This window comes from Perognathus longimembris, chromosome 1, assembly GCF_023159225.1.
Source record: "Perognathus longimembris pacificus isolate PPM17 chromosome 1, ASM2315922v1, whole genome shotgun sequence".
NCBI lineage: Eukaryota > Metazoa > Chordata > Mammalia > Rodentia > Heteromyidae > Perognathus > Perognathus longimembris.
In genome coordinates this window covers 32,692,004-32,716,386 of record NC_063161.1, presented here as the reverse complement: position 1 = coordinate 32,716,386, position 24,383 = coordinate 32,692,004, and the positions used below count along the sequence as shown (strand labels likewise).

General features: G+C 37.5%; 1 protein-coding gene across 1 annotated transcript in view; it reads right to left on the bottom strand.

The window, feature by feature from the left end:
- The window catches only part of Kcnc2 (potassium voltage-gated channel subfamily C member 2), a 148,673-nt gene extending 129,060 nt beyond the window's left edge, over positions 1–19,613 (bottom strand). Inside the window, exons 1-2 of the mRNA XM_048349770.1 lie at positions 19,486–19,613; positions 17,610–18,309 (exon numbers count right to left, since the gene is read on the bottom strand). Of these exons, the coding sequence (XP_048205727.1) occupies positions 17,610–18,290 (681 nt within the window). The 5' untranslated portion in view covers positions 18,291–18,309; positions 19,486–19,613. The remainder of the gene's footprint in view (positions 1–17,609; positions 18,310–19,485) is intronic.
- Between the last annotated feature and the right edge of the window lie 4,770 nt (positions 19,614–24,383).

Below are 24,383 nucleotides of genomic sequence, written 5' to 3'. Positions count from 1 at the left end.
AATAAACAAAAGTTATCTTAATTTCTTCTGTATCCCCTTGATGATTCATTCCCTGTACCTCATTCAGAGAAATATGCAATGGTTTCAGGAGTATACCAAATGGCATTACTAACCAGGGTTCATACCTACTCCGGTTGCTGTTAAACAGTATTAGAGGGATGTCAAGTATGTTCTACAAACTGACAAAAGGTAAAAATGCTTTTTAACTGTATTCTATAACCTCCTTGATTTTCTATGTGGCAAATATAAGTATAAAATAAGACTGACAGAGAGCACCACTCTTAGACTACAGATTCTGAGAATCAGCCAATCAGTAAGCTTTACATAAAAATAGCTATCATTTACAGAATGTACTCTGTGGGCCAGTATTGAGGCTTGAACTCAGGGCCTCCCACTTTCACATGACTTTTTTTCTTCAAGCCCAGTGTTTTGCCACTCAATCCACATCTGGACTTCCCAGAACGTTTATTTATGTAAAGCACATTGGCATGCACACTAAATATTGAGTATTGATTCTTGTCATTTAGTCTTTGCAGTAGGTATTGTGTTTTGTAAAAATAAGTATTGTTCTTTTATAAAAATTAGAAACTTAGTCATAAAGTTAATATGTCAAGAAATCCTATCCAAACCCAGATCTGTCTAATACCAAGCTGTATAGTATTAGCTGTCACAAAACCCTGTCTTTGAAATCTAGATTATAGTAGTACATGGATAACCTACAGGGAAATTCAGGACAAGCCTGAGGCCTTCTGCCTTTCAATAGTATATCCATCTTTATAGAGAGGATGAAGAAAATGATAGGGAAACCCAAGAGAACTATAGGATGAGGATGCAGATGAAAAAAGAATGAGCAGCAGAAGATAAATGATAAAGTGTCCTAAGGTTTTAGAATAAAGACCAATCTTCAATAAACACTACTAATTATCAATATCAATAGAACAAAATCAAAGAAAAAGGATGGAAAAAAGAATTTAAAGAAAAAACAAGAATTGATATAAAGGAGAAAATTATAAATAAGTTAATAATAGGATAGACAAAATGATAGAAAATCTATTGGATATAATCAATAACAAATTTTATGCTGCAAATATTAGAAATTTTAAAATATGAAGACTCCTTGAGAGTTTCTGCAAAAGTGTAAAATGACAAGAAGCAAAACAAAACTGATGAAGTATTAAAAGTAGAAAACAGGGCTGGGAACCTGGCTTAGTGGTAGTGTGCTTGCCTACCATGCACCAAAGCCCTTAGCACCCCATAAACAGAAAAAGCCAGAAGTGGTGCTGTGGCTCACCTGGTAGAGTGCTAAGCCAAAAAAACAAAAGTAGAAAACAAAGTAAATATATGAAAATAAATTTATTGTCCAAGCATATATTTATGTTTCCAAATGGGGGAAGTTCAGTGTGTTCCATGAGGTTCTCTTTGAGTACTGCCTAACTACCATTCTAGGCTTGCTTTTTACATCTGTCTGACCCATTCTTATCTTCCTTCTAGGATCTCCATGCCACAAAATCCTACTTCTTAAATATTCTTTTAATTCCTCTGGCTGCAGTCTAGTCCTTATTTATATCCTAGTACAAAGGTATAACTTTTTGGGTGCATTTCTAGACACAAATTTTGTTCAGGGTTCCCGCCTTGCTAACAATACATAGAAATATTTCTATCCTCTTTTCACCTCCCTCTATCCTATCTTATTCTAATATATCTTACATAAACAATAGTTTTTAAGAAAGAAAACTGTGTATCTAATAATTCTACACTAAGCCCAGACAAGTTTTATCTCCAGGTGCAGCCAAAAAGATATCCACAGTTATATGCAGACCCATTAAAATATATCATGCTCGAACAATTCCTGAAAAATTCTAAATGAATAGCAAACTACACATAGGTTTGTAAACTGTCTCAAAAATGAGATGTTGTTAGGAAAACTATTGTGATAGTTAACTAAACAAATGTAAATATTTTAAAATTATGTTTATGGAAATAGTTATGAAATATTTGCAAATGACAAAATCCAAAAAAGAAAGATACTAATTAAAACTATTATAAGGTATAAAATAATCACTTTGTGACTATATTATAACAATAAAATAATACAATAAACTACTTTTTCAATAAATAAGAACATTGTGAGATTACTAAGTATATCATTAATATGCCAAAACTAACTTACAGATATGACATCAATGACTAGATAAATTATGACAGGCAGAAATGTATAAATCACAATGTGCATGTGGTTTAGGAATACTTGAAAGATATATGCAAAACCTACTTAAAATATGAAATAATTTTTTAATCTAAAACCATACTTGGATAAAGCTGAAAAATTATAGTGTTTCTGACTATAACGATTAAATATTGGATTGAAATCTCTACGTATCTTTACTTTTATACTTGTCTTACAGAAAAAAATATGCTAAACTCTTAATTAGTGTTTTGTGGGGGAAAGAGACTTTTTCTCAATTGATTCAATGTTTCCAAATGTCTCATGGTAAGAACTGCTATTTTTATGATTTAATAGCATTTTTGTTTTAAAAATAGACTATAGAAAGCCTTTTTACATTCATAAATTCATTCTGATCTTCTGCTTTGAATATTATCACTCTTATTTCACCTACTATCTCACAAAGGCTTTTTCTCAAAACAACACTGTCTTACTTGATGTCTATTTTACATGTCCAGTGTTTTCATAATGGAAACTATCCTTATTCCTCCTATTGATATATATCCATGCACATATATATTCTTTCTTTAAGCATATTTGTCAATTCTGCTATTGGCCACAGCTCAGATGGACTAGCAAGGTATAATTTGGTTTGATAAGTAACAGTTTTTATTGCATTTGTATGATAAATTATATTCTCTATGGAAGGGAATTCACCTTTGGATGGTTTCTAATTGGTTAGGTGAAGAAAAGCAACAAGGCTATCATGAGCAGGAATGCTTTATTCCTGCTCCGTCTTGTCTAACTTCCTTACTGCTGCAATATTAGCATCTTTCCCGAGGGCACAGCATCCTTTGGTGAAGGTCTTACTTCCATGTAATTAGCAGGACAATGTCATCTGTTATTCTTAGTCAGATGCTTCTACCTAATGGGGCCTTGGCATTTGCTCCCACTGGCAATGTCTCTGTGAAAAAAAAATTAAAGCATACTAATAGATAAACCTTATTTCAACCTTAAGGGCATACTTGTCATGCAAACTCATAAACATCTGTCGAGTGATCCAAGTTCATGGTTCTTACAATGTATTCTCAGTGGGAAGATGACAAATGAAAGTGTTACTGTTGTCCAAATGATAAATTTCCATAATTTTTAAATGTTAGACTAACAACGTTCTTGTAGCAATGCTAAACTCATAATGTATACACAGGCTTTGACTTTTCTCACTAGGATTGTATATTTGGGCACCAGAATAGAGAAAAGCTGGGAATAGAAGGTGTCTGTGAAAGAGAAAATAATTCCTGCCTTTGTGGACGAGAATCACAGAGGAATACAACCTTGTAGATAAGAAAAGTCATGGAATTATGAAGACGATGATTAAAAACCTGCTGAGAGCAATAAATTTTAGACATCTATTACATAGAATGGTTCTATAATAATTCGTTTTATGTCCAAAAATTGCTAAACGCAATTTTTAAATGCTTCTACTACCAAAAAATAGGTATGAGAGTTGTTGAATTTGTTAATCAACCAGGTATAGTCATTACAAATTGTAAATACATACATCAAAACACCTAATTGTACTCCATAAATAATATAGTTTTATTTTAAAGCCTACACAGAAAATTACCAGATACTAATCAAAACTGCAGGATCACCACCCAAAAAGAACAAGAGTGATGCTGTGCAAAATTTCACTTCTCAGATGGATGTTGGGCCAAAGATGAACCCCATGTAATGGAGCTAAAATTCCTACCCGCTACTGACAATGTAACCACAGAGACATGGTAGCTCAATGCTCTAACCATGTATTTGTGGTGACACTCATGTAAACAAACCTATACAGCTGTTTTTATGAAATGGAATTATATACAATTATGTACAGTACATGATACTTGATAATGATTGAAAACAAGTATTGCTGGTATATGCAATACTTATATACTATAATGGAACTACATTTTAGAATATACTCCAACTATCACAGACCCTTCGTGAAAGAATGAATTATCACAGGAAATGACAGTTCCCTGTGTGCCTGCTCATCAACACCTGAAGCCAGACCAGATATGAGGGTGGAAGTCCGGCATAGGAAAGATTCTGACCCGGGGCTAATATGTGTGTTTCTGTGTTAGTTTGTTAACAAAGACAATTTAAGTAAAAGGAGAAAAAAATAAGAAAATTTGAAAGCGAGGAAAGCTTATAGAACAAGAATACACAGAAAATATTTTTGTATATCTGTACAAAGTGTTTGTTTTAAGCTACACATTTATTGCAAAGAGTCAAAAGTTGGAAAAGATATTAAAGCATGTATAAAGCAAATACGTTATAGTAAACTAAGGCAAACTTATTATTGAGAAAGACTTCTTTCTACATTTAGTGTAGCTGAAGTATCTACTTTATTAAGTTTGCAGCTGTGGATGGTAACATTCACTGTTTCTTCTACTGTCTCACCTAGAACAGCTTCCAGAAAAGCATCATGCCTGTATGGTAAGCACCATACACAGCTATACCAGGTTTTATCTGATAAACTACAGTCATACTGTCCTTTTAACTTGTTGGCTTACATTCAGGTACACAAATATTCATCAATCTGTTATCATTGGCTCCAAAATTCATTACAATAACACTACGCAGGTTTGCAGCCTAGGAGTGCTGGTCTAGGTTATACTAGTCCATTCTATCTAAGTGTGCTGAAGCACACACTATGACATTGTCACAAAGGTAAAATTATCTACCCATTCTTCAGGACTTTGGTCTTCATTATTCAAGGCACACATGCATTTATGGAATCAAATTATATTGAAGAAGCTTACTATTTAAATATCATTTAAAAGGCTTTAAAAAAGACACCTACAGGACTTTAAAAAGTTGCTCTCTTTGAACCAAAGATAGTTACACATGAAGAGAATAGGACTGAAGTACTGGAGATGCGGTTTGAGACTAGATAATACACTTCAATATAGGTCAGGAGGGATCCATGCTATGTGTGAATCTTAGTTTATAGTCAAAGGAAAGGTCTGGAGGATCCTTAAACATATTTAAAAGGGAAATACTCTTGCTTGGGTCTGGAGTCATCATCTTCCCAGACCACCTGGTGCCATTTTGGTTTTCCTTCCTTATTAACTTTGCTCTTTCATGAGCTTTCTCTTAAAGGGAACTTGTTTTTAATATAAAGTAAATTTCTAAGATGCATTTAAGCCTTGTAATCATATCACTATTGCTTAATTCCTAGTTCAAGTTTGTCACTTTGGGAGACACACGGGCAAGTGCATTTGGATAGTCAGTTCAATGCCAAGAAAAATAAACAAAATTTTTCTTGGATTATTAACTTAAAGAATTAGCAACACAAAACTTAGATTTCCTGGAGATAGAATAGCTTATCGCTCATTTACTAGTTAGGATGTTAAATTGTTAAATATTTGTAAGAGGCATACTTATCATTTATTTTCACAGCTATAAAAATCTGTGAAATGTATTGTGTAACTGGTTAATTGACACAGAAATATAAAAGACAATACAAATTTTAGTGCTAAATATTATAGTTGCTATTTCCCAGGAAAGACTAATTTCCCATGAAGCAAATTTTCAGATTATAATCATTCCATCTTGAATTAGAAAAATATCATAAAGGAACTAGAAGAACTTGACTTTTATTCACTGCACTTATACAAAAATTCTCTCAACTCTGTTTGCTTTAGGTCATTTTAGGTCCCATATTCAATATCTAACCTACCTCTTTTACTAAGCTCCAGCCTTTTTGATACCTTAAACTTACTTTCTTCAGCTCAATACTCAATTCCCAGTTACTGACCTGCATGTTACTATTATTCATAAAATTCTTCAAAAGCACACCTTTTTGTCAGGTATGGTGGTACATGTCTGTAAGTCCAACCACTTTGGGAGACTGAGGTAGAAGGACAGAATTTGAAACAAGCCTGGGAAATATAGCAGGACCCTGTCACAAAAAAAAAGAGCTGTTACCAACTCAACATAGACCAAACTCTTTCTATAGACCGTAAGATAAATAGAAGGATTGATAGGTAGAGAGAGATATAACCAAATTTACTCCGTATTTCCAGCTACACTCAACTTCTGTCTCAAACCACATCTCTCAACTATATTCAATTATTCACAGGACTTTGAACAGGTCCAGATATACTTTCCTTTTGAAATTTTGTTTACACTCTTCCCACTTTCTAAAAAAAAATCTTGGCACCTTCACCCTCTGCTACCAACAAAGATATATTTTTCTTCAAAAAGAATTTTATAACCCCAGCATGACCAAGTCGACCTGCAAAGCACCCTAGCTTCTATCTACTGAAGAAACCATGAACTGATGCTGCTGTGCTCCTTCTGATTTCATTCAGTAGACAACAAACATGTTAAAGGTGGAAAGCTGGTGTATAATACAAATGCAGTATACACTGTTCTAATTCACCACTATTTAGTCATTTAAGAACCACTTCTACAACTTCCAAAGGCTGTTACATGAAAAATCTCAGAGATAGGAAATTTATTTTTTCATGGACATCCTACATGCCAGAAAGCCTCCTAAAATAGCTGTTCCAACTCCACTACCTCTCGAAATGACTAAGGCTGGGCTAGGAATATGGCCTAATGGCAAGAGTGCTTGCCTCATATACATGAGGCCCTGGGTTCAATTCCCCACCACCACATATACAGAAAATGGCCAGAAGTGGCGCTGTGGCTCAAGTGGTAGAGTGCTAGCCTTGAGCAAAAAGAAGCCAGGGACAGTGCTCAGGCCCTGAGTCCAAGGCCCAGGACTTGCACAAAAAAAAAAAAAGAAAAAGAAAAAGAAATGACTAAGGCTGGCTCAAGAAATATTGATGATGATGATGATGATGATGATGATGATGATGATGATGATGATGATCCTTATAGCAATCTCTGGGTTGTTATTTTCTCTGTGATTCAATAAGCAAAGGAAGCCTAGAAAAGTAATTTGCTGAAGCTAATACAGAAAGCAAAGGGTAGAGTTTTAATTCAAATTTAGATATTGAGTCCAAGCCTTAACATTAATTAACTTCTACCTCAAGACTAACTGCCAAGCAGTTAGTTTAGATATTGTTTGACCATCGAAAATGGGCAATTAGGAAAAAACCACTAGCAAGACCTAAGTAGCTTATATCTGTAATCCTTACTACCTTGGAAGCTCAGATTGGGAGCATGGTTGACAACCAGCTGGGTAGAAAAGTTCACAAGACCCTTTCTCAACAGAATTAAACCCAGTGGCACACATTTATTATCCTCATTACAACTGGAAGCCTAATATATGGGGACTGCACCCATATACAACCTGGGCAGTAAGAACATACATAAAAAATAACTACCAAAAGCAGGACTGGAGGTGTGGCTCAATGGTAAGAGCATCTAGCACCTATTTTACCAGATTGAGACCCTGAGTTCAAACTTAAGTACTAGACACACACACACACACACACACACACACACACACACACACACACCTGTTGAATTGAGTTTGCTGTGTCATAGAACTGGTACCTACTTGCCAGGGGAGCCAACTATAACCCAAAACATGTTTACATGTTCTGAATCTTATCCAAAACCTATTTTATTAACTCTCTCAGGTGACACTTCATATGCATGGAATAATCTGAGTCTTTATCTCAGGTGATTCTCAGGCATATCCAAGTTGGGGAATTGATAAGTGATATAGGATAGTGCCTAACCCTGTCCTGGACTGAGAGTCCTACTTATATCTCATGAAGAAATCCCCTACTCCTGAATTTACTGTATTTCCTTTGTTTCGGCTTTCCTATTACTCAGTGTTACATGACATATTTTCTGTAAAACCTTCATGTTTGTTCACTACACTTTTGACCTTCCCCTTGGTTACTGTAAAATGTCCTTATATCCTCTGGGAGTTAATCCAAATGTCATTTACTCTATATAAGAGAATCAGTCTTTCCTTACTCAGCATGTCTACACTATACTCTTATCTCCATTGTAGCATTTAATGAGTTATATTGGAACAATGGATTTAAAGACCTTCTTTTCTTACAGAACATGTGTGTCCAGAAGCCATGTGCCAAATCTTCACTTGTGAATTCATATTGTATAATCAAGTCTTAGCCAACTGCTGAAGCTCAATAATTATCAGCTGAGACACCCAAAAGTATGAAACTCATTGGTGCTTGGTTCTATCCCAGTTTGTTTAGTTAAGGGAGAAATGTCCATTTGCTTGAAAATAACATGACATTTCACCAGCCAATCAATACCAGCCATGGAAGAACACAAAAGGCTATTGATTAAGAAATAATGAAGCACATTTTGAAGGACCTTCACAATGCACTTACCTCTAGAACTCCAGTGTCCCCAGGAACTCTAATGTCACATTATTTAAGTGAACAAATTCAATCAATAATACGTAAAACTTAAAAAGGGACAGATTTTGAAAACAACACTAAATTAAAAAATTAAACCTAGAGAACTGACTGTATGAGTATGTTTTCATTAAAGTATGAATGGAAAACATACAGAAGAGACTGGGGAAATTATAGTCAACCCTATTTTTTAATCAAGGCTAATGATTTTGTAATATCTTTAGAGTCTAACAGTAGACTACACGTATTTGTTTCATTAGTTACCCTGAATGCTGCATCTCTAACTCTGTACTCTAGACATCAAAGCATTCAACACTATGAAGAGCCTAAGATAAATCATCTCTTACTAATATTAGTCAAGCATGATAAACATGATTGTTGTTCAATCTTCATGCACTTATTAAGCATATGATATGACTGTGATAAGTTCATTTAGACCTCATAAGAAACATTCTTTGATTTAAAAAAATTAAAGATTACTTTGAGTTGTTTGCCTAGACAAAAACCAGTTAAGGTTGTATTCTGTCCTTTTCTTACTGAAGTTAATTTGAAATACAGAGAGCATTAGGATATTCTAATAACTTCTGGAATTGCTCTCTCATTCCTTAATCCAAGAAGTCTGAAATATAGAAGTAGGACAACTTAAATGACAAGTTAAACTGTAATAACTGTATTTTGTGTTTTCTTAAATACCAATTTTACTAATTTTACCCATAATCAGTAAAGAAAGCTCATTCTCCATTCTGCCCTCATTTTAAATACAACTATTACACAACCTTCACTTTTAACAAATAGTAACATTAATTTTAGTTCCAAACTTTAATGTACCAAATTTAAAAGTACAAGATAAACATTGCTCATATCTGAATTTCTGTTGTATAACCTAGACACAAATGTTATAGAAGTTGTAAATTGTATCTGGCCATTTCAACTGTTTGCCTTAATCATAAAGCTCAAGGACAACTCTCAGGCCCAGAGTTCAAGCCACAAGACTGGCCACACACATACAAAAAGAAACATAAGATAAAAAAGATGTCCGTATGACAGTCAACTTTCAGGAGAAGAGATCGTCAATGACTAATGAAAATTTAGCATTTTTGTTTCAGTGATACTATTTGCTCTAACTTCTGTTTTGATTCCTGCAAAATGCACTGTCTCAGACAATCCCAAATTAATGTTTTTTTCCATCCCCATCACACCTAACTCACTGCCTATTTAACAAAATCTCAGGAAAAGAAGTCTACTGAATTGTACTCATTGACCTCAAAATAACATCAAACTTCAATTTCAGATTTCTCACAGATCCAAACTCATTGTACTCCTCTAATTCAGCAGTATATACCCACCAGCACCTGGTAAGTTTTTAAAAGACAATATTCCATAAACTATGCAACCCATCATCAATAAATCAAAGTAAGGTTGCATTAAAAATACTCAAAACAATAAACCAAACATAGGAAATAGTGTTACAAAAGATATACAAACCAAAGGGTCAAGGGAAAGAAGTATATTTCTTAATTATTTAAACAACTCCTGAAGCTTATTGCAAATGGCTCAGCTTGGGAGCTAGGAAGCCTCTGTTGATCCTTTCAGAAGGGTTACTTTCTAAGGGAAAAAAGAAGGTAAGTTCAGAAGCAGGTTAATGTTGAGATTTTAAAGGTAGTAGGACAATAATATGTCAATCTGCAGCAAAGAAAGTGCTGAAAGATGGAATCTGTAAGTGGATCTGGAAAAATAAAGTGAATGCCAGAAGTAGTCAGTTTCCTAATATTGTTGAACAATAAAACACATTTAAATGGCAGGCTTGACGTTTCCCAACAACAAAAATGTGTTTGTTTGTTATCAAACATAAGTAGCTTGAGCAACTGAGATTGAATGGGAAAAAAAAACAAAACACTGAGTCAGAAGTCAGATTTAAATTCTGGGCTGGCCATTGTCACTAATACCAGTGGCCAGAACATATCAGTCGTCTTCTCTTTGAACTGAGACAAGTGTGCTAATATTTGCCATTCTTATTTCTAATCCTCGGAAATACAGAAATCTATCACATATTCCACTCACCTATAGTTTGTATTTTGCATGTATATATAATATAAGCACATACACATATTAAGATTCTAGGGGATGGGAATATGGCCTAGTGGCAAGAGTGCTTGCCTCGTATACATGAAGCCCTGGGTTCGATTCCCCAGCACCACATATACAGAAAATGGCCAGAAGTGGTGCTGTGGCTCAAGTGGCAGAGTGCTAGCCTTGAGCAAAAAGAAGCCAGGGACAGTGCTCAGCCCCTGAGTCCAAGGCCCAGGACTGGTTAAAATAAATAAATAAATAAATAAATAAATAAATAAATAAATAAATAAATAAATAAATAAATAAATAAATAAATAGATTCTAAATTGGTTTTTCTCTTCCATCTCTTACCCATGAAAAATTTTTTACATTCTTTGTTTGAGTACGTGTTATGTTATGATAGTGAAAATACCTGGTTTTGTGTGTGTGTATATATATATATGTACATATATATCCTGAAATCAAAATTTAATTTTCTCAAAAGAGAAATATAGAGCACTAGACAATATACATACATATTCATCTTGAGATAATCATTATTAAAACTTTAAAACTTTAACTTACAAAGTATGCTAGACAATATAGTAGGCTCTCTGCTTTTTCTATGTTATGAAAGAGATTTGAACTGAAAAATTTGACACTGTTTTGTAAACATTTAAATGTGTTAGGCATTTCTGTAAATCTTCAAGTGAATGAATCTTCTTTGTATCAAATATAGGAAAGGGAAAAGGATGGAGTGTTTGTTGGGGCACCTTTCAAAGAGCAATAAAACTGAGATTATCTGATCAGTCACCCTGTGGTAGATGCATGTATACCTGCACTGAATCTTAGACCAAGGAAATGACAGAGCCGATCATCTTTATGGGTTTCATGACAGAGCTCCAGCAAAATGATTTCCTGAAATCAATATGTGGTTAAGAGAAAGCTGTTTTCAATGGAAACAGGAAGCAAGGCGCTAACTTGTTTCTATGGTAACCAGAGCAGCAGCTACCCAACAGCTGTAGTAAAAAAAAAAAAAAAAAGAAAAAGTTGGGAGTGGAAAGGAAGTAACAAATGAAAAAAAAAAAAATCAATTTTGTTTTACCTTCTTGGTGTGACAGCCCCCAATATGTAATACAGAATGTTCTTTCTCTGTTACCTTTCAGGATCCTTAGTAATAATTATCCAACAGATCACAAATTTAAGAGCTGGAAAAAAGTTTGGATACTATCTAGTCTTAATATGTCATCCTTATTTTTTAAAATGTACTTGAATGATACAAAGTAACAATGACTCAGAAAATTATTTAAAGTCATTCAACTTGTGGCAAAATCAGAGCTAATATATAGTTCTCCTAGGTTCCAGTCCAGGCATTTTTTTTCAATTCTGTTTCAATAAATTTTTATCACTGCTTTCTTCTGTTCCCAAAACTCACACTATATTCACTTTCTGTGAAAATATTGACTACACAATATTAAAATTAATCACCATCCTTCAACCTGTAAAAAAAGCAATGCTATTCAGTCTTAAAAGAATATTTTGACTGTAAAACAAAAGCCCTACATACTTCAAACCAAATTAAGTTAACTTTATTATAATATATTCATGGTTATTTTTAAGAGTATCTTATTTTTTCCTTCTAGAGGAGATTAGTGTTCAGTGCCCTTTACAATCTCATTTAGACATATCTTAAATATTGCCAACAAAAAGGATAGATGCCTCAGAAATTCAAAACATATGAGATTTGAAAGACATATTAACCATATTTGTAGTTATAAACATAAATGATAGTGATGTACATTTGCCAATGGGAAAGGTTGATCTAGATCTTTACATAAACTTGCTTTTCTTCATTTTCCATTTATTTTAAATATAAACTTCTTGACAAAGAAGAAACACTCCCTGTCTTTCATTTAGTTTTGTCAACTCAAGTCTATAAATAAGAGCTTAGCAAAGTATTAATGGGAGAGGGTGGGGGAGGGAGTCATGCTTGATCTGTACCATTGCATTCATTTCTAGTATGCATAATAACCAGCAACAAAGATCACATAGCCTGTGACCAAATATCCTACCATAAATAACAATGACATTTAAAGTCCTTATGTTCTTTTAGTGATGTATTAAATCAGGTGCTTCTGATCCTATTCAATGCTCAGAATTTATTAACTTAATTAGTATCAAATTTGTTTGTGAATTGTACAGTTAGTGGCCTGGAAAAGGTCAAAAGATACTTAGATGCTTGAATGGTAAATGCAGACACTCCAGACTATTGCCCTAAGCTCTTCTCAAACTTATGAAGCTTGAGTTTATATTGCCAATTGAATAGCTGTGACTTCTAATTAATATTGAAAGAAGGAAGAAACCAACTTAGTTCCCCACCTCAATTCATTTGTGAGTACAAGCTTCATCATATTGGGGGGGGGGAGAGAGAGAGAGAGAGAGAGAGAGAGAGAGAGAGACAGACAGACACAGACACAGACAGAGAGACAGAGAAACAGAGACAGAGAGTCAGAGAGAGAAAGAGAGAGAGAGAGAGACTTTTGAATTATTTTGGAAAACAGAGAAGTCAAGATGAAAAGAGCAATCAAATTTAAAATTCTAAGGCTTCACCAACAGAGAAATTCAGCCTTTGCCATTATTTATCAGCTAAACAATATTTTCTTAACTAAAGTTATAAAAAAAATGTTGAAGCTTGGAGGGAAAGGCAGAAGCAAGATAACAAAGGTCTTATTTCCTGCACTGAGGCGTAAGAATTTTATTTCAAAATTTAAGTTACCAGTTAATGCTTTTAACTAAAGGAAACTTCTGGCAAAATATATATATAGAAAATTCATTTAGGAAGTTTAAGAAAGCTGAACAGAATGAAGCATAGACATGTGAGCTATTAAGAGTGATTTACATTACTGAGGTGAATAGAAATCTAAACGCAAGCAAGGACACTGGGGTGAAACCTATGTGACAGTAGGTGGGTTAATTCTCAAGTGTCTGCCTTGGTGAGGCAGTACATAAAGGTACAAGTTGAACAAGTTTGATTTTGCACATGCCACTTTCATAAAGTCATTCAAATCTAATCATTCAGATGCAGTAATTAAAACACACACTCTGAATTAGAACTAAATTAAATCACCTTTACTCTGCTACCTCACCAAAATATTTTCTTTTCAGTGAACGAATAGCCTGGCACCAGTGGCTCATGTCTATAATTCTAACTGCTCAGGAAGCTAATATCTGAGTATCATGGTTAAGCTACCCAGAAAAGGCTAGAAGTGGTGTTGTGGCTCAAGTGGTAGTGCCTGTCTTGAGCACAGAGAAGCTCAAGGACAGAGCCCAGGCCCTGAGATCAAGCACTAAAACCAGCAAGAAAGATAGATAGATAGATAGATAGATAGATAGATAGATAGATAGATAGATAGATAGATAGATAATGAAGAAAGAGCTCTTAGCTCTTTAGTACATGGAAGGAATTATTTGATATATTTTTCTAATACTAGGATTTTCCACTTAAATTATTTTTAAAACTTCCAAAAATCTTAGAAGTTCTAACAAGGAATTTCTGCCTAATCTGTTGTCTTGTGATACTGAATCTTCAGAGAAATGAGAAATGCATGTAGGAATTTTCATTGTACTCTAAAATTGAATTGGGAATGTACAACAACTTTCACAACTTATACATTACTGATTTTTTTACTTTTTTACTATTTCTAACCATCACCAGTGGTATTTACAGAGTAATATTTCTTTCATGATCTCACATTTTCCAAACAGGTTTCCTAATAACTTATATTGGAACATTTATAAATTTCTATTTTAACAATATTCTTAAGAACGAGTATAAAATATAATCTTACTAACGAGATTAAACAGACCAACTTAGATCTCTCAAGTGCATAATTACATTATAAATTGAAATGCAAGAGGGAGACCCAACCAACAAAAGGCAAAAACACCGTGCTACAGAATTCAATTAATTATTCAGTTCCTATCACTACTATTTTAGTCTAATAGCATAAAAGTCAGAGATAACATATGATATGTAACTTAGTCAATATCCTCAATATAAAAAAATCATAAAGAAATGAGTATAACAAGTATATAGCAACAAGTTTAAGAAAATTAAAAACAACTTAAAGCAGTTAAAAGTGCTCATACCAGCACATCAATAAAAATTAAGGTAGTATAAAAGATAGTATATCAAAGTATTTGACTTCTGTTAAAATGAAACTTGTGGCAATACAACCACAGCTGGAGCAAATCACTGGATAATTGATTTATGTTCCCTAGAATCTTCTTTCTGCAAAGCAGTGGTTCATCCTGTGGCCTCGCCAATGGTAAGTAATTCTATTTCTCAAAGTGTTCAGATAACATTAAGTCAACAATTATCTGAACTAAGTGTAATTCACTTGTAAACGTAATTATCTCTTCTGATTCAGTAAACTTCTGTAACTTCAGAAGAGTTACCCTGAAGACAAATTCCAAAATGCAAATAGTTAAACACTAACTGGTCAACAACAAATGAAAAGTTCAAGAAGTTAAATAAAGGAGTTGGAGGCATGGGTCAGTTAGTAGAATGCCAGCCAATGAGCAAAGCATAAGATACTGAGTTCAAGTCTTGGTCTCAAAACTTTTATTTAAATTTATATTCTATGTTAGGTAATACAGGATAAAAATTCCACCAGCTAGTCTTAAAAACATATATATATATATATACATATATATACTACACACATACATGTATGTGTAATATTATATATAATTATCTTTTATTATGTCATATGATTATATTATTAAATGATTTATATAATTATGTTTTGTTTTATATAATTTTATGTTATTATATGTAATATATTCTATTATATACTACATGTTATATATAAGTATGATAAGTATGTATATATATTTAAGTCATAAATGACCTTTGCAAGTTAGTGAATATCTTATGTACAAAATCAGATCTTCAGAACATTACAGTCTGCAGAGATTTCACAGCCCAGTCAGTTATTTTTTTTTTTTAGCCCAGTCAGTTATAATCACTGGTTTTTGGTGTAAGAAGCCTGGAAAGGATGTCATGAGACCTCTAGAATAATTTTGCTTCTGCTATTCACTTGATGTATGACCTTGGCCATCACTTAGCATCTGAGTCTTCATTTTCCTCAGCTACAAAATAAAGGGTCTTGACTAGGTGACTTCAAAGACATTTTTCAGTCCTGTGATTCTCAACTGATTTTGTTTCTACTTTCACTTGACCTTGTGTTAATCCCTATGTTGTTTCTTCACCTAAATTATTCAGGTCAAGTCCTATGCACAATTACAACAACAACAAAAAAAAAAATCTAAGTAAGATGAACTATTCAAGTCAATGGTCTACATCTTTAGTGTTTATTTTTAAACCCACAACAATAAGAATTAGGCACTCTCTTAAATGTTTTTCTATATGACCTGTCATAAAATAAAATATAAAATGACATGAGGATATTGTGTTACCATGAAGAAAGATAAAACCTTTGAATATTTTTACAACACATGAGCTGAAGGAAAAAAAAATCACTTGATGGGCCTGGGGGGAAAAAATCAAATTATCTTTTTAACCAGGAAGTGGAAAAAGCATTATGACACCCAGCTGGAAAACAAAATACACAAATGTCATAATCATGAGTGAGTGAGGTCATTGAAATGAACATGCAGTTTTTTATGAAGTTAAAAGACATTTGTAAATCCTATGTTGACAGGTGTAGATGTGGACATGCTAGAATGTGTGCGTTCAAATACAGTCTGCTGAAAACAAAACATCTACAGAAGTCCAAAGTGCTATCAAAAGCACAGTTGAGAAGTTAGTCTACTAACAGCTGCATGCCATCTATGAGGAAGGTATTTCTGGCATACAGCTAAAGACATTGAGGATTTAGCCACAGTAAAGCTGGAGGAATTCTATTCTGCCCAGGACATGTCTTTTCTATATGGCCCAAATAAGCCAGACACATGTTGTTGGGGAGAAAAAAAAACACCATTAAATACAGAACTTAATTTTCATATATAATGTTTAATTCAAATACTGTATAATTATAGTTATTTATAATTTATTTTATTTCCTTAAGGCTGGAGAAACCATTCTTGCTTACTTTTAAAGCCCCTTCATGGAATCTCCTAGATTTAACTGGGCTTAGATTTAACTGGATTTAACAAGGACTATATTTAAACTGTCACACAAGTTTTAAAATGAGAAAGAAACAGTGAGTCTAAGATCACAATAGATAAAAGTAAAACGAAGCTTCCTACAGTCTGAGTTACTCAGATTTAGAGAGGAGAACTCAGATCAACACAGTGATTTATTAGTTCACCATCAACCTGTAAGGAATACGGACAGAACTCAAGAGGGAAGGAGAGCGCCAGGCTTGGCAGTGTTGCAGTGGGCCAGCTTCCTAGAACAAGCCATCCCAGCGTGATCGTCTTCGCCCTTGGGAAGATGGGCTTGTGTAGAGCATTCCCCTCACCTCCCCCCACCACACCCACATACAAACACCTCATTCCCCCCTTTCTGTGTCCTCAGATGAGATCCCTAATGGAATCCATTTCCCATTTCCTCCCAAGAGTCAGACCCCAAAGTGTCAGGTCTCCCTGAAAATGTCACTGATGACCAGGAAACCCAAAGAGCCAACATCCAAGCTAAAGGGAAAAGTTGAAACAGAAGATTAAGGGGGTTGGGGAGGTGACCCTCAAGATGAAGGTGGTAAGGATTTTAGGACAAGGTCTAGACTTGCTTGAAGAAGTTAGGCATTGGCCCTTCAGGTCCGGTCTACTCAAGTCAACCTCGGATTGTTGAGTTAGAAGGAAAGGAGTGAGAAGATGAGGAGCGTAGAACCGGGGAGGGAGGGGGATCTTTTTGCCCCTCCCCAACTCCAAATGAGCTGGAAACATCTCTAGGCAGCCCCCACACTCTTCCCCCTCTGCAAGAGGCCCATGGTGAACTGGAAGAAAAGTTAGAAAGGGAATGGGGTGAGGGAGAGTTGGAAGGGTGGAGTCGGGGCGGGTCTTACCCTGGCGGCTCTGGATGAGTAGGGGTCCTCGAAGAGAGCCCACATGCGGGGCTGCAGCCTCTTCCAGCGCCCCGACTTTCCCTCGGGCCCGCCTAGCCCGGCTGCATCCTCAATGCCCAGCCTCTTGGCCGCCAGGTCCTCATCGTCTCCAGGGTCTCCCCCGATGAGGTCCGGGGTCTCGAAGATGTCCAGCGCCTCCTCAGCATCGCGGTGCTGCCTGTAGGTCATCCAGCAGCAGGGTTCCACGTCGGTTTCGTCGATGCCCCAAAAGGCCAGCTCCTCCTCAAAGAGCGGCCCGCACACGTCGGCGGGGCAGTGTAGCTTCCCCGTGCGGTAGTAGTTGAGCACATAGGCGAAAACACCCGGGTGGCGATCGAAGAAGAACTCGCGGCCGCCCCCAGGAAGGTCGCTACCACCCTGGGAGCTGCAATTGCCCGCGCCACCCTCGAAGCAGCCGCCGGGGCCCGGGGTCAACGGAGATGGTCTTGGTGGCTGCGTCAGTGGAGGGGGCAAGGGCTGCAACTTGTCGCCCGCGGCGGTCAGACAATCGCTCTGGGGCTCGGAGGAGGCCAGCAGCGCCAGGCGCGTCCCGGGCAGGGTCTTGAGGGTGCTGCGGTAGGTTTCGTGCCGGGTGCCCCCGACATTGAGGATCACCCTCTCGTTGTTCTCGATCTTGCCCATCTCTGTGGCTCAGACATGACTGGGGAGGGGGAGGGAGGGAGGCGAACACAGCGCCCGGTTACGGATCCCCGCCGTCAGAAGCACGCCCTGACCCTCCGCCCGCAACCGCATCCCCCTCCTAGTCCCCACATACGGAGGGGGCCCGAGAGCAAAGCAAGAGGCAGACAGACCACCCTCCCCCGGAGATCTGACTCCCGTCAGGTCCCTTGCCTGCCTCTTGCATCACACCTCTCCCAGGGGTTCCAGAAAACTAAGAGAGCAAGCGGGTCAAGTCTTCCTCGACTTTGTATAAAGCCTTTCCCCGTGGATCCACTCCCTCCTCCCTCACCTTCCACCTCTCCATCTCTTTACCCCCCCACCCCCGTCGAGTCCAAGCTGTGGACGGCCTCTGGCCCTCCCTCTCTCCCTCCCCTTCCTAAACCCTCTGACTCCCTTGTGGTAACTCCATCCTTTTCCTCTCCCCTGGGTTACCCTATCTTCCACTCTCTCTGATTCCCACCCACCCCACCTTCCTCCTTCTCCTGCAGTCTGGATGTAAGTCCTTCAGGCAAGAGTTCCCTAAGGCAAATGAGTAGAATGGAGTTCACCCCCTGTATTGCACAGGTATGGGGCCAACCCTGGACGGTCCACTGCCCCCTAGCACCCTGCTAGAGCCCTTTCTCGGACCTGTTCTAGGCTGACCTCGACTCTCCCTCAGAGCCCCCCCCCCCAAATAAAAAGACTGAATGCAGAAGTCAAAAGGGGGTTGGGGGTGGGATCCTCGCTTCTGTCTTTCACCAAGGAGACCTCTGACTAACTTCCTCCCGCAATTTTCTCTTCGCGTGATTATCGCTGTTGTTAATGTTATTATTACTTGGGTAAGAAAACACTAACTAGAATCCATCTTTGAGCCACTGAAATGAGCAATGCATCCCACCCATCCCCCTCTTCCAAAGAAAAACAAATACCTTAGAGGGTGGAGAGTTGGGGGGAGGGGGTGCTTTCTAAGAGGGGCGAGGGCGAGGCCGCCCGAGGCACACCCCCTGATCGGTGGAGGACATTGTCCTCTCCTCAGCCTCTCCCCAGCGCTTCACCTCGGCATTTTTATTGCTCGGAGAGAGACCAGGGGCTGGGGGATGCCTGCCTGTAGGGGCAGCATGTCCTTCCCGGGAAAGCACCCCCTTTACCACCGCCGCCCCTGTTTGTCCCCAGATACCTTAAGGAACCCGAGAGGAAAGTGGTTCTGCTTCGGTCTCCAAGCGGATGAGGTTCTCCCGGCAGCAGGATTGAGTCTGGGCGGCCAGCTTGAGCCACCTTTCTCCGAAGAGAAACTACTTGTTGGCGTTTTCCGGGTTCAGGTGGTTGGGCCGCTTCTCCGGGCGTGGAGGTCGGGGAGACAGTCCCCGCCGGCTGCCGGCCACGGTCGGTACCGCCTTCATGCTGCGATCTGCGGCTTCGTCCATCGCCACCCTCCGCGCCCGAAGTCACCATCGCGCAGGGCTGAGCAAACCATGGAGCTTGGGGCGGGTCCAGCCGGCTCTGCCCGACCCTGCTGGGGAGCAGGCAGATCAGCTAGCGGGTGTGTGGAGCACAGGCTTGGCCAGAGGTCAGGAGAGCTCACCCCTTGAAGGTGAAGTCCCTCCACTTGGATTTTGGCTGGCAGATTTGGTGCCCCCTACCCCTTCTCCCCGATCTCCCCCAAGGCAATCACCGTGGGAGCTGTCCCTTCAGCACCACTCGCCATCAGCTGAGCGCTGCCAGCCTAAGCACACAGCTCCAGGAAGGGTGGGTGGGTGGGTAGGTGGGTGGGTCTGAAGAAGCTGTACCATATCACCCTGGCTCACGGCGCTTTTTTTTTTTCTTTCTGTAAAACACCCTCCTCACCCACCGTGGAGCCTTAAGCTGCCTTATTTGCCCCTGCTTTCCACACCCTTTCTCTCTCCAATGCCCCACCCCTCCCAACAAGTGAGAGAAGAGTCTAAAGCCAATTGTTGGGTTTGGTTGGTTTTGTTTTGTTTTTTTTTTAATCTTAAGGACAGCTGACCTAAAAGAGCAGTTCTCCTCACAGGTGACAGTGAATCTTGTTTCTTGTGTCTCATACATGGCTCTGGCTTGCTCTTTTCAGTCACATGTCGCCAGTCACCACATTACGGTTATATAAAAGTAAAACAAGTTTTCAAAAGTTTATCCCAGAAACATGATGCTCTAGAAAGTAAAAACTCGAGTTTCTTTGTCAAGAGCTAAAGACATGAGCTATAGATACCCAAATATGAAAGCTATTCTCTAATAAGCTAATTTTTCCATTGTCTCGGGTTTTAATCAGATCTTGGCTTGGTTTGTTAGTGCTGACATAATGAAGCATCATAAAGTGGTTGACACAACTGGCATGGATGTATTTTGTCTTACAGTGACTGGAGACTTGAAGTATTCAAACCAAGTGACCCTAGGGTTGGTTTCTTCTAAAGGTCGAGAGAAGAATCTGTTACAAGCCTCTCTCACTAGCTTGAAGATGGCCATCTTTGACCTTTCTTTTGAGATCTTTTCTCTTCACATGATATCTCTGTACCTTACGTTTCCATTTTACTACAGATATCAGTCATGAAAAAGACCCATGCCAATGGCCTCTTTTTAACTTAATCACCTCTATGCAGGCATTAACTCCAAACAAAATACAGTACTAGTTTGGGAGGTTAGAACTCTGATACCTCTTTAACTGGAGAAGGAACACAATTTGGCCAATAACAGATCTCACCAAAAGGGTGTATATCCATCTATTTGTCTGTCTGTTTGGACATATACACCGATGTGTGTATAAACCAAGAGAGTGAAAGAAAAGGAGAGGAGGAAGAGCAAGAGGAGAAGGAAGAGAACACAGAAGGAAGGAGAGAATGGAAAGGAGAAGGAAGAGGAAGGCCTCATTTCACAATTCTATAGGCATATTTTGTTAATACGTAGGTCCACAAGAAGGAAAAAAATGTACTGACAATTAAATAATTCTCTAGAAAGAGTAAGAGTTAAAAATTTTTAGTAGAATGCTTTGTGAACATAGAAGACTGTGAGGTGGGTGGTGCAATGTAAGCAATTCACCAAATGAGACACTTAATTGTTATAATATGTTAAGTAATTAATTAAACAGTGAAAAACTAAAAGGTCTTTGGAAGTTCATTGGTGTTTAGGAAACAAATGTGAGAAAGAATACTACATACACATTTTAAAGGAAATATAAATGTGTAAATGAGAAGATGAACTGTGTGGATGTAATCATGAACCCCAGGTTTGAGTAACACCACACATAAAAAGAAAAAAAGCTTGAAACAATGAGGGAATAGCTTAATTTTGCACAATGATCCTTCACTGTGGAATCTTTAAAAAATACCAGAAATTTAAAAGAAATGGTAAATTTCCATTTCCAAAACCAAAAAAAACTATATCTAAATATATTATGGCTAATTTTCATTGTCAGTTTGAACAGATTAAGAAACCCCTAAGAGATTAGTAAAGTGCATCCTTGGGTGTGTCTGTGATTGCACTTCCAGAGACAATTAGATCATGAGGACTCTGTCATAATGAGTAGATTAATCACTTGATGGATTTATAATAAGATAGAATCATCGCTTGGTGGTGAAATTTGGGAGGTGGGGCCTCACTGAAGGCATGTCCTTGGATTTCCCTCTTGCCCTAGCACATTGGTATATCCCTTTCTTCTGCTTTCCAACTGTCATGACCTGAGCTGCTCTGCTATACCTGTCTGGATGCCCTCTCTGTCAGGATGGGCTGAATACTCAGAGACCATCAGCCAAATGAAATGATTCTCCTGATATGTTGTTCTCTTAGGTATTTGGACACAGTGATAAGAAAAGTAGCTAACACACAAATTCTAACACCCTTTCTCCTATTTTCCAAGTATTCGCTTAATATTGGAAATTCAATGGAGAAAAAAAGGAGAACACTCTTTGATTTATAAAAAAAAAAAATTAAAAAGAATAGTGATATCACTCCTAGTATTTATAATAATGGATAACATTTACCGAGATTCATACTGTGTGTGAATTACATAAACCATATCTTTCTATGTAAATGAAAATGCACCCACTAAACCATAAGACTATGGAAATATTACTTCATATCAATGTCAAGAGTCACTAATAAATAAAGGCCTTTAGTCTCAATATACTAAGTAGTACTTTGAAGGATCAATAAAGAAAACCAAGAGAAGAAGGAAATGATGAAACGGACACATGAGGCGAGAAATGAGGAACAAAAACCTACTGAATAAATTAAGTATAAGATTATATAAACTATATAGAAGTAATCACACTGACAGGAAAATTGTCCTTTAGAGAAACTCAGATCTTCCTATGATTCACAAAGGATCTGATGTGAAATGAGACAACATGATATAAAAATTTGAAAATGAAAATATGGGGTGATAAAAGGATGGAACATACAATCAAGAGACATCTGATATCCAAAGCCATGAATGAAAAAAAGAAAGGTAAATATAACAGGGGAAGATCCTAAGACAAATAACTAGGTTTCATTATATAAGACAGGAGAGAACAGAAAACCCCTCCAGCTAACTAACTCCACTGATCCTACTGCAAAATTCAGATAAAAGTGAAAGGAAAGCAAAGCATGAAAAGTTGGTGATAGAACCTGGAGAAGGAAAATCCAGTTGTGATTTCCTTTGTAATCTGTGTGGAGCAAAGATATAAAAGACTGTGGGGGAGAGTACTCCTAGCAGGGGAGCAGCCAAAATATTGCTTCCTTTTTGTCCTGGTCTCTGTATCACAGAAGGTGGTGGATACAGAACACTACATGATCATTAGAAATGCAGACTGATCTCAAGGAGCCAGAATGTGGCTCACCATGACACACTTGCAAAAGTTTCAGATTTGAACTAATGAATTCTTTCCAAATCTAAGCTTTTAAAATATTATCAGTGATCAGTGTGTGTGTGAGTGTGTGTGTTTGTGTGTGTGTGTGTGTGTGTGCTGGCTATAAGGATTGAACTGTGACTTGGGCACTAACCTTTACTTCTCTCCTTCCCCATCCTCTCTCAAGGCTTCTGTTCTACCATTTGAGTCACATCTTCAATGACGACTTTTTTGTGGTTAATTGGAGATAAGTGTCTCACAGATTTTCCTGCATATGCTTGCTTCAAATTGTGATTCTTCTGAGGATCTAAGAGTACAGATATGAATCCATGGCGTCTGACTAAAGATCCTGATCTTCTAGATCAGCCATAGCTTTAAACAGGTGAAAAATAAATGATAAGGGGCTGGGAATATGGCCTAGTGGTAGAGTGCTCGCCTCGTATACATAAAGCCCTGGGTTCAATTCCTCAGCACCACATATATAGAAAAAGCTAGAAGTTGTTCTGTGGCTCAAGTGGTAGAGTGTTATCCTAGAGCAAAAAGAAGCCAGAGACAGTGCTCAGGCCCTGAGTTCAAGCCCCAAGACTGGCAAAAGAAAAAATAAATGATAGAAGATAGATAGATAGATAGATAGATAGATAGATAGATAGATAGATAGATAGATAGACAGTCAGACAGACAGACAGACAGACAGACAGATAGATAGACAGACAGACAGACAGATAGATAGATAGATAGATAGATAGATAGATAGATAGATAGATAGATAGATAGATATAGATAGATAGATATAGACAGATGATGCATGAGACAGATAATAGAGAGATGAGAGACAGAGTAGACTAGCAAATGGAATAACCCATTTTTCATACCACACTACTTGAAATCATGAAAAATGTAAAGGGAATATTATTCAGCATTTATTCCTTGTATGGCTGTCCCACTACTAAGAATTAGAAGCACATAACATACACTCTATTTTCTCACTGTATTTGTTTTGAATTAGGCCATGGGTGTTAGATGACACTTAACTAAAATTTTATAAAATACATTTTTACTGCTTTCCTGCCTTGCACTGTTATTTCATATGTGTTTGGCTCACTCTACTACATTGTGCATTCCATGAGATTCATGAGGAGGAAATTTAAAATAACGAAATGCTTAATAACTTGCCAAAGTCAATACAAGATAAATACTCACAAGTGTTATCTTGATGCTGCTTTTCTGGTCAGGGAAT